Source organism: Camponotus floridanus, unplaced genomic scaffold (assembly GCF_003227725.1).
Source record: "Camponotus floridanus strain SB8 unplaced genomic scaffold, Cflo_v7.5 scaffold6, whole genome shotgun sequence".
Lineage (NCBI taxonomy): Eukaryota > Metazoa > Arthropoda > Insecta > Hymenoptera > Formicidae > Camponotus > Camponotus floridanus.
In genome coordinates, this window is record NW_020229769.1 from 3,465,471 (window position 1) to 3,477,065 (window position 11,595).

General features: G+C 29.2%; 1 protein-coding gene across 5 annotated transcripts; it reads right to left on the reverse strand.

Moving 5' to 3' along the window:
* Window positions 1–1,807: 1,807 nt before the first annotated feature.
* LOC105253901 (serine/threonine-protein phosphatase 4 regulatory subunit 4-like) lies at window positions 1,808–10,157 on the reverse strand. 5 transcript variants are annotated; one of them, XM_025413038.1, is made up of 16 exons: window positions 9,622–10,157; window positions 8,219–8,469; window positions 8,002–8,075; window positions 7,557–7,663; window positions 6,985–7,214; window positions 6,744–6,866; window positions 6,264–6,367; window positions 5,781–5,972; window positions 5,547–5,696; window positions 5,284–5,466; window positions 4,765–5,211; window positions 4,576–4,690; window positions 4,198–4,237; window positions 3,998–4,068; window positions 3,681–3,726; window positions 1,808–3,416 (listed from the first exon to the last, which is right to left on the reverse strand). In XM_025413038.1, the coding sequence occupies exons 1-16, from the start codon at window positions 9,666–9,668 to the stop codon at window positions 1,964–1,966; spliced, it is 3,633 nt and encodes a 1,210-aa protein (XP_025268823.1). In that variant the 5' UTR covers window positions 9,669–10,157; the 3' UTR covers window positions 1,808–1,963. The 5 variants fall into 5 exon arrangements, with proteins under 5 accessions (XP_025268823.1, XP_025268824.1, XP_025268822.1 ...); XM_025413039.1 differs by having other exon boundaries at window positions 4,058–4,068; window positions 5,547–5,705; XM_025413037.1 differs by having other exon boundaries at window positions 5,547–5,705.
* Between the last annotated feature and the right edge of the window lie 1,438 nt (window positions 10,158–11,595).

Genomic DNA, 11,595 nt, shown 5'->3' on the forward strand with positions numbered 1-11,595 from the left:
TAAAAGGATTCCAATAAACCATATATTTGAAAAACAGAAAAATGATATACTTTGCATCGTTCCAAAAATATTTATCATTAATGGGACATTCTGAATGTATATGTATTATATTGGAGGAAAAATTAGTCATAATTTGAGATTTATGAATTGAACTAAACTTATATTCAGATAATTAGTTCATTATAAATAAGATAATTTAATGTCAAATAATAACTCTTTTTCTGTAAAGTATTATAATTGATTTGTATAGAAATGAGCTTTTAACTATATTATACAACTTAGCTTTTCCTTAATTTTTTACATAAATAATAATTAGCTTAAATCATTTATTAACAACAGCAGCTATACTGAAACATGAAAATAATAATATATATCAGATGTTTAATTGAGATTTAAATGCAATTTTGATTAAACTCAATAAGGATTATATGTACGTATGGGTGTAAATATTTATCTACTAATCTACTATATTATATATATGTATAAAATAAAGTTATTTTTGTTAATTTATTTTTATGCTATCAACTCTATATATATGAGCTAATAGCATAAAAGTGTGAACTAAAAATAAATAACGATTTTTTTCTCAAATCTCAAATCATGACTATAACTTTCCAGATCTCTCATAGACTATATCTATGCAGACTAGATTCTAGCGCTCGCTATTAGAATAAATCTAATATTTTCATTTAGTAATGTTTTATCCTAAGATCTAGAATTAACTCATTTTCTTAATAACAACCATTTTTAATACTATTAGCAATTAGAAATTATAGCCTTACTGTGTGTTAGAGACCGATATTATTAAATATGTATCTCTGAAGTAAAATATAAACGAAATATCTCCCTCTCACTTTTTTTATTCTATAATTTTAAATCGCAAAATCTAAAAAACAGTCTTTCTCGAAATAAGCGTGCATGTTTTTCTCTTCATAATTTGATTCAGCAAATAATAAAAAATACTAAAAAACTCAATATTATAATATTATCTTATATAAGTACATAGGGCCATTTCATGGACAATTAATTTTGTATAAGCCTAAACATTCTTAATAAAACTCATCTTTTATCGCCAATCAACATTTCCCAAAGTTATTATATAATTAATTATGTAATTAAATTTCAAGCTATAAGTAAAAAAAATTAGATAAAATATCAAGACTTTTAAAAAAATTATCTTACTATAATTTTAAATATTATTAATCGAGTAGAAAATATTCTGTTACATAAATAGAAAATAAAACGATAAGTTACAGATATCTGCATTATATTAAGTAAATAATGCAAACTCTACTGTACACAAACTTTTACAAACGAATTATAAAAATATACCCTGTTTTAGAGCGTGAATTAGAAACAATGGCAATAACTGATATGCTAATATAATTAACATAAAGTTATTATACATTGCAAATTTAATTTTATTAATGTCAATATGCAATTAAAGTTTGTATATATTCTCAAAATAATTTTTATATGGCCATAACTTCCTAGATAATTTTATTATTTGTAAAATTTGCGATTTCTCTTAGAATCTCTTATTTCAGAATCAGAATTATATTGATGATATTCTACATTAAGATATGTGATTTTAGATTTGAGAAAATGGTAAAGTGAGTGTACAACGGTACTTTACAATTTCAAAAATAAATAAAAATATTAATATCGTAAATAATATCATAGTTTAAAATATGATATTGAATATTACGAAATTATCTGTTTATTTGCGACAACGTTATGTTTGTGATGCTAAAAAATTAATCACACAAAATAAAATTTATATTCAATTACAAATTTTGCAAAAAAATTTCAAAGTAGTTATGTATTATCAATCAATATTTAGTCCCGTTGTAAATGAATTTGAAAATCTGAATATGAAAATCAACATATGGTTGCTAAATGCAGTCATGGAAGAGTTATAGAAATTATGCAAGAGATACATAACAGAAAGAATAATACCATTTTATAGTTTCTTCATTAACAAATGAATAGGGTACCTTCCTCTTGGTGTTCCGCTTGCGCTACTCTGTGCTATTACATTTTTTGTTTGAGAATGTAGTAGCATCCTACATAATTTGTCGACTTCCTCATCACTCGAGCTAAATCTATTTAAATGTCTGTCGCTAGAACTTCGAATGTCATCACAGTTCTCGACATCGAATCTCAATCGCGACTCCATGTGTACGGGGCTGGACGCTCTGGTAGCGGGCGCAGTTCTGCTACGAGACTCGATGTTTCTCAAAGGGATTTTGCTAAGACCTTGATTATGGTTCACATCCAATGTCGAAAAGTATCCTTTTATAGTTCGACGTACCGTTGTGTGATCCTCTAGACTGTGACGTTTTACGTTTTGCTTCGTTTCTTTAGAGTCGGGTAGCTTCAAGCTAAAATTTGTAGAATGACGTTTCGTGCGATCTAGCACGCACTTGGAGCTAGCAAATTTCAATTTTTCCTTATCGAGTATCAAAGAATTTCTCTTAAATTTTTCGTCCAGAGATCTCTCTTGGCTAGCATCCCATCCAAACCTAGTTCTTCCGTACGGCGCGGAATATCTTTTAGTCTTAGATGACTGCTGGTCGCTCAGATTTTCCTTCAACATATTACGCTGCCGCAAACCTTCTTCGTAATCTATCGAAGTTGGTGTGCTTCTCATTGACGGGTCATCATTCTCACTCGTCCTACGTTTCATGCAATCTTCGTATTCAACAGAGGAATGTCTCTTGAACTTGGGCTTATCGAAATTTACGCTGTTTCGTCTAGATCGAATCGTGCTGTTATTTGGTCGTCTCCTCGTGGCGATAAAATCTTGCAAATGCGGAATTTTAGATGCGCTCGGCGAAGCGGAGAATTGCGCGGGTATCCTGATTCCCGCATCCACTAAGAATTCATCGTCGGACTGCATCACGGGTATTTCCGGCATGGAGCTAAAAGCCCAACAGGAATTATAGTGAGCTGCGTCCGTCAGTGCTCGCAGACCGGCAAAGTTCGGCGCTCTATCCTTGTCACCGATGTTAGTAGGAAATTCATGCGAGTAATCCCGTCCTGTTAGTAAGGAATGCTGTTGCGATTCTTGCTTATTATCTTCTCTTACAAGTGATAAAAAAAAAGGCTTTGACGAAGCAAGGGCGGAAGAGTTGTTATATTCGCTCGCTTGGATCGATTGTTTTCGAAATTTTGCGCGATCGTTGTCAGTATCATAATACGAACCGCATTGAAAAGTATCGCTACTCTTATATTCTTGCTCACACGTATCCGGCAATTGCAAGAGAGCCTGGAATACAGCCAACTTGGAGCAGTTACATTGTAGCTTTTGCGTGATATAATCATTAGACGATCCGTTCTCAAAATTAAGATGTGACGTGTTAGTATGCGAATTGAAATATCCTACTCTTTCCCAAGGATGTGTTAGTAGAATTCTGTTAGAAATATAAAGCGGGCATAACTTACAATTAAACTTTCTTTATAAGATTAACATTAATAGAATGTTAATTTTTATTATAACATACATACTATTGAAAAATTATTTATATAATAAAGTACAAAACTAGATAAATTTTTGGCCTTTTATAAAATTTGTTATATCTAATTGTAAATTTTTTCAATTTGAATATACATATAAATAATTGTTATTTTTTTTTAAACATGTATTAGTATCCTTTGTTTTGCTAAATTTTGCTTACCTTGTTTTTAAGTTTTCGACAGTTTGACGCGATGGTGCAGCTCCATCTGCAAGATATTAAATTTTAGTTGAAACAAGTTAAAATCAAAGTTATTATTAGTTTTGTTAACAAATCTCCTTTTTTATTCGATTAAATTTAAAAAAATAATATTTCAGCTAAAATTTATTTAACTCAATTGCTCCCTTTAATAGTTAACACAAAACAAAGATTAGTACTTTAAAAAATGGCTTGGGCTTGTAACACAGATGACAGGATTACTTGGACACGGTTTTCCGCTTCTCAATTTCTGTTATCATTAAATAATATAAGTTGCTTACATTTCATTAATAACAACTTTGTTTCGTATGATGCTTCATTATTCATCACTGGACGCTCACCTTTTGATTGCCTGAAACATAAATTGCACATACATTGACTTAATAACGAATAATAATATAATTAATAATATAATTTCTGACAAACATATTCTATATATTTATCTTATTTAACAAATTAATATATTTAATCTCAAACTTACAATCCTCTTGTAGAACTATCACTTCCTGTTCTTGTCCAACCTGAAAAGAATAAATATTTTATAAATATATAAACCTTTGACATATTTATTTCTCATTAACGTGATAAATTAATAATAATATTTTTATAACTTTATAAGCTTTTAATCATCTTTAAAAATTATAAAAATTGTCTTCAAATATAATCTTTATATATATGGAATAGAAGAAAGTATGTTATTAAAGTTAAAAAAAGATTAATGATCTGTTTATACAAATATTTTATATAAACATAATTTTTTAATTGCAGATATAATAAATACAATATACATAAATAAATATCTAAATTTTTGATAATAACATTTAATCAATAAAGACAATACATTACTGAATGTTTATACCTTTTTTTACTATAGTTCCAGTCGCTGACTTTCCTACACCTATACCGGATAACTTTTTTTCTTCTTCCAACTTTTTGGCATCTTCTATGTCTTGTTTGGTAAGCTTTGTTGTTAACTGAGCAAAAAATAAAAAAAAAATATATATATATCATATAATCTGCACATTAATTTGTTAAAAATTATACTTACACTCTGGCCTTCATATTTGACATCCATTTCATCTAATTTCTGTGTAATATTTTTTAAGATAAATAATACATCTTTATCCTTTTCATTATTAACCAAGTGCCTCACAACCGATTCTAATGATGTCAGTAATTTCTTATCAGTTGGTATCCACAGTTGACTCTTTAGTTGGGGTAGTAATGATACTACTTTCATTCTTATATTAGCTACTGGATCTTCGGCCAGATTCAATAATACATTGAAAAAATGTTCTTTAAAATAAACGGAAGAAAAGATTTCCAGCGCCTCGATCATCATACGGACAAACATCATTCTGACATAACAATCAGGATTGTTAGCTAAATCCGTAAAGATTCTATTACGTAGTTCCGCTTTTTGTATAGGTTTCATGTTATATCGTAAAAGAACAAGAAAAAGTATTCCTGCAGCAAGACGTACCGGTATCGGTCGCTAAAATTTTTAAATTTAAACTGTTTATTAAATCTCCAATATTTTCAGTAAAATAAAATGTTGTGAACTCACTGCATGCAAAATTCTGGAGAAAGCCATTGGCACAAAATATGAGTATATAAAATCACTCGGAAAACATTTAGGTAAAATCTCTAGCTGCGCATGCATCAATGACGCCATTCTCCAATTATATGTACCCGCAACTTTGGCCTCACACTTTAACAAGGCTTTACCTATTTCCATCAGAGTAGAATCCTATAATAAATAAATTAATAAATAATAAATTAATATAATAAGCAAATTACCTTGAATTACTGTTATAAAATTTAACTTACCACTCTATCTGTTCCAATAGTTTGATTTTCAGCTAAACATTCCAATGTTATTCCTATATGAGGAATTAAACCTTGAAGTACTTCCTCTGAGTCATCTTTCAGTAATTTTATTAAATTTCCTCTGATCCGTGCACTTTTTGATCCTAAAACCTTCGTCACCTACAAATTATTACTTTACTATATATATACAATATTGCTATGATAATTTAATGAGCATAACATACTTAATCTTACTTCGTGAATTCCGCACGCAACAGTTCTCCGGACCATATAATAATGATCACTTGCCAGTGCATCAAATGTCGTAAGTAATGCATTTACATCATCTGGAGAGCTTGATACAAAAATAAACATTGCAGGCAAATTAAATGCACAATGTCTTCTGCATTCAACATATCTTTCATCTTGTGTAGGATTGCTGCTAATCTAAAAATTTGAAATGAAATATGAATATGTTACAATTAAAGAATAACATGTCGTTATCTTTGGAATCAATTTACATAAGACAAAATAATTTATAAAAATACGTTATTTATAATTCATATATTTGCAATATATGTCTATATTAATTACTACACTACACTTTAATCTATTGTACTATATTGTATTGTGATATATATATATATATATATATATATATATATATATATAATTATATTTTATATATAGAAAATATATTTAAAATTTAATAAAATTATATAAAATATAGATACTCACAAATGTAAACTGCGGCTTTTCTTTTTTCAATGATGGTATTCCCATCTGTGCAAGTTGTTGAAAATATTTCAAGAACCATGTTTTTTCTGATGTTGATAAGCATTCTAAAATTATATACATATGTGTTTATATTATACACATATTTATATTATATTTAAATATATCTTTAAGTATATATTTAAGTATATTCAATTATTATGATGAGTATTACATACTTAATCTTCATAAATTCCACAATATTTATTTTATCAAGTTATCCAGATGATGTAAATGCATTACTTACAACATTTGATGCACTGACAAGTGATCATTATGATATGAAAGATCATTATTATCCGGAGAATTATTGCGTGTTGAATTCACAAAGTAAGATTAAGTATGTTATGCTCATTAAATTATCATTATCGTTCTGTTTGAATATTATTATTTAAACATGCACTGCACGCTGCCTACATAAATGCAAAAAATGATTTCTCTTACTTTCTAGGCCAAGTACAAGTTTTCCCAATTCTTGAGCTATTATACATATCACATTGTCTTCTGATTTAGCTGCATTTTCACATAGTTTTTTAACAAGCGGTGCTATTATATTTTTTATTGTATCTATAAATAATTTGTTTGAATTAATTCCTGCTATTTATTACAAGAAATATTTTTTCATTGCATATAATTTACTCATTAAAAGCTAAAATAGCTCTTTAAAACATTGATTAAAACTCACCTTCCTGAAGATGAGGTAGTAAATACACTATTGTCTGTACAGAGGCATATCTTACATTGCTTTCTTCATCACTTGCTAATTCTACTAGAGATGGTAGTAAAGCAGGTTTCACAGACTCAGCACCAAGACCCTCCGCAACAAAACGTAATTGCAAACAAATATTAGCACGCACATCACTATTTACATCCTGACAGAGAGAGTGTACCGTTGGTAGAACTTCCTTTTGTATCCTAACAATGTTAATGATTAAATAATGGAATGCTTATTTATCAAATAAAACATCAAGCAATAAGTAACAAATTATGGATTATTTAAATATAAATAATATAAAATATAAATCTCTAGATAACACTTTATAATATACAAGAATATAATAATAGGTAATAGCTTAATGAACATGATTTAAGTTGCTTCCACTAACAATACATGAATAACTGATATATAAAAATTTGATTACTGAAATAGTCTTCAAAACATATTATTTTATTTAAAAATTTTGTACATTTTATTATATATGTTACAATCATGAAAGTTAGATATATTCAAATATATAAATAAATGTATATACTCACATAGCAGAATCAAATCGTGTACAAATCTTTCCTAATAATCTGCTACATGTTATCCTGGAATAGATAGGTTGTGACAATTGTCCTTTACTTATAGTCAATGGAAGAATCTGTAAAAGTATTTTTGTTATTATCCATTCAAAAAAAAGAGTTATTTTATTACATTTAGATAATATTTCAATAATTAAATTATAGTGCTAGTATAATGCTCCTTTCTTAATTTTCCATTTGCAAACTATATGTATAATTGTATTTTACTTTACTTTCTTATGCATTACGTTTTTTAAAAAATTGTTTATTGACATAAATATATTTTATATATTAAATACATTGTGGAAACATATGCATGTGGAAACATAACATTTTCCCTCCAAATGTAATAAAATATTGAATAATTGAATATTGATATAAATAAAAATATAAATTTCTAAAAATTGCCTTTACAAACCTGTGCTCTTACAACTTCTACCGGCAGTAACTCTATCACATCCAGTAAGGTCTCCAACCATGCGTGACAGATAACTTTAACATTGACACATATAATCAAAGTGAATTAAAGGGAAATAGAAATAAAAATATAATATTTAATATTCTTAATTGTAAAATTTTACATTCTACAAAATAATTATTGTTATTTTAATTAATTAACAATTAGATGTGTTTACCTGGATCACGACTCTCCAGAGAATTTAATATACTTTGAAGGAATGTCTGACTGAAAACATTATGGCTGACAAGCTTTTGCTCTAAAATTGTTTTAAATGTAGATGATGCTGCTATGTGAAACTCGGTTGATGCAGTAGCCAGAGACTGCTGCATCTTAGGTACCACTCGAGACATACATGATTGTATGTCGGTAGCTAAAAGACTTGGTAGATTTTGTATAACACTAAGTTTTTGGATCTCTTCTCCTTTCCTGAAAAAATTTCAAGATTTTTTCAAAAAACATAAATGATAGGTTCTGCAATATTTCATTCATTTGTATATTATATAGTAATAGTATTAATATAATAATTGTAGACATATTATTCTCAGTCCTGGATTTTCTCGCATTTAAAAGGATATATATTTTGATTTTATGGAAAGAAAGAGAGATGAAAGCAATAGAGTTTAGCAAATTGTACTTTTTATTTATAATAAAAAAAGAAGAATTTTTTTTTATACTTTATAACAGACAAATTTATATTTTCTAATATTCATTCAACTTAAATAAGATAAGTAAGAAGTAGAAAAAGTTACTCTAATAACATTCTGAGATATAATTCAAACTACATATGAGCTCATAAAACAAATATTTATAAGAGATGTGGAAAGAGAATTTTAAAGAATATTTTAAGAAATGTGATTCAACATGAATACAATTTTGCTTTCTTGTGGCAATTAACATAAGTTATCGATTAAGTTATTTTGTCAATTATATCGATCAAAATGCTTGTGAAAATTCTTTGCAAATTTCCACAATTGATAGCAAAGAAATCAATATAACAGATATTAAATGTATCTATTATACATTATTCCTAAGTATTTATTATTAAATATTTATTATTTTATTTCTTAAGTATTTATTATTATATATTTTACATATTTTCATTGAGTATCTGTTGTTATATTTTTATAATAGCAAATAATAGGTAAATTTTGCAAAATATCTATTATATTTACTACTGCACACTATAAATATATTTAAAAAACGAGACAACTTCGCGGAGATGAAATTTAAATGCGTATCTATAGATCAGTTAACCTAAAAATCTCGACGTCTGTAAACTTCTCACAATCCTGGTATATCACTGATATTACGATACTCGGGGGAATGCCTCTCATCTCTTGGCTATCTCTTTAAAGGACTATAATTAGCACGGTTTACGACAGGACAGCACGCTCCTTGAACGAACGCGCGTTATTTTTAGGAGAGCACGAGTGCGCGCGCGCGTGGAACGTGAGATAAGAAGGGTAACAACTCTGATTAATTGTAAGGATGAACCTACGATTGATCACGCGTCCAAGGCTCTCGTTACGACGGAGAAACACCGCACCGTATATCACTCGTCGTCAATTAACTACTTACGGATCGGACGCGATCTCGTACAGGGCTTCATCTCCCTCTTGCAACATTTTCGAGGCGCATCTTATTCATCGATGTCGCAGCCAGCGTACGCGCGGAGGGAATCGATCAATCGTCGTGGGCTTCCTTTACGCGGACACGGCACGCGAGGAACGTGACACGACGTACAGAGGACACGAATGACAGCTGGACGCGAGTGAAGTGAGGCAGCGGAGGCAGCCTCTCTTCGTCCGCGATTTCCACGCTATCGATTGTATCTGATTTGCCGTCGATGTTGCACGAACGCGCCCGAGTCACGTCGAGCCGACACGAACGCGACCCACGTACTGGGTGGTAAAAAGATACGTCGTGATGCATCGCGCGACGTATGTATGTATGTTCTATGTATGCATTATGCGCCGAGGGCGTCGTCGTTGCGTAATTCCCGATGTGTGCGACACAAAAGATGATTTAACGATCGCGTCATCCTGCAATCCGATGCGCTGGTACGATGTATCACAGGAAAAAAGATTCACGAGCGGATCTTTCAATCGCGCTTCTCTCCGAAAATCTGTTCTGAAAACGCTCCGATTTTAATTGAACGCGATCTTGGATTGATTTAACATAGGAAAAATATTCGATTTATTATGTATTTCTAGAGAGTAACATTAATTAAAATTCTCTAAAAGTTTAATTTCAAAAATTCCGATTTGAATTATCTTGCTAGATATCAAAAATATGAAAACTTTTTTAAATAAAAACTCATGTGATATGATCTTATTTTATTTTAGGAATCTTTTATTAATAATATATATCTTTAAGAAAGCTTATTTACAAGCGTGTGTACCTGTAATGAAATGTTAAAAATTGTTCGATACACATAAAATTAAATATCTATAAAGATTTAAACTGAAGATTTCGATGACTTTTGATGCGGATATGATTATTAATGGATATGATTTTTAAAGATAATTACGTCAGAAATTACCGCATCATTGAAGAAATATTTTTTATTCTGAAATCATTCTCAGCTTCGCGAGACTTAATTAATGCGTTGTTGACCTTGATTCGGTAATCGGAAGCGGATTACGTATTTCCGATCAAGGTTTAACAAGTTGACATATGCGAAACTACTCTCGCGCACTTCAGAATAAAATTTTATGATAAACTTAGGATTTTAGATTTTTAGATTTTTATTTTTAGATTTTTGTATATCGCCCCAAAAAAATTATAAAATCTTTTAACTTCTAAAAAATATGAAAATCATTACACACGTACACAAAAGAGTTATGTCCCAGGTAGCAAGATGACGTCTAAAGACGTCTTTAAGACCTTGCTGCCTGGGGTAGGACATGTAAGACTTTTAACAAATAATAAAAATAACATTTGTAATAAAAAAAATATTGATAATATATATGAAGTGAAATATTAATATCGTATAAATCAAAAATTTATCTTTACAAAAATTGACAAAAAATTATTTTAAATATATATTTTTAATTAGATTAAGATTTAAGACGTGTAATCTACTTACAAAAGAATATGAATTGCTCTATCTATAGGTCTCCTTTCCAAGTTAGCATCCAAGGAGTGCTTTCGCAATTGTTCTTCATTCTATATAAGGACATTTGAATAAAATTGTAGTATGAAATATTGAATCGCTGGACGTTCATTAACATTAATATCTGAGAAAAGTTTTCAAATGTTCTAGTTAGTAGTGAAAAATTTTTTAACAAAATTCGTACGTATATCAATAAAGATGTGAAATTGTTAAAATCTTATTGATATATATTACATACTCTCACGTCGGGTAACGGTTTATCTAACTGAAGACTCGCAAACTCTTCAAGTTCCATGATTGTTTATGTCCATATGATTTTGCTTTTATCTTTGTGTTGTAATTTTATATAACCTTATTAATATTTCATCTTTATTGAGAACAAAAGATATGTTCATGTTAAACATAATCGAAACGACAACGCGTATAATTATAATAGG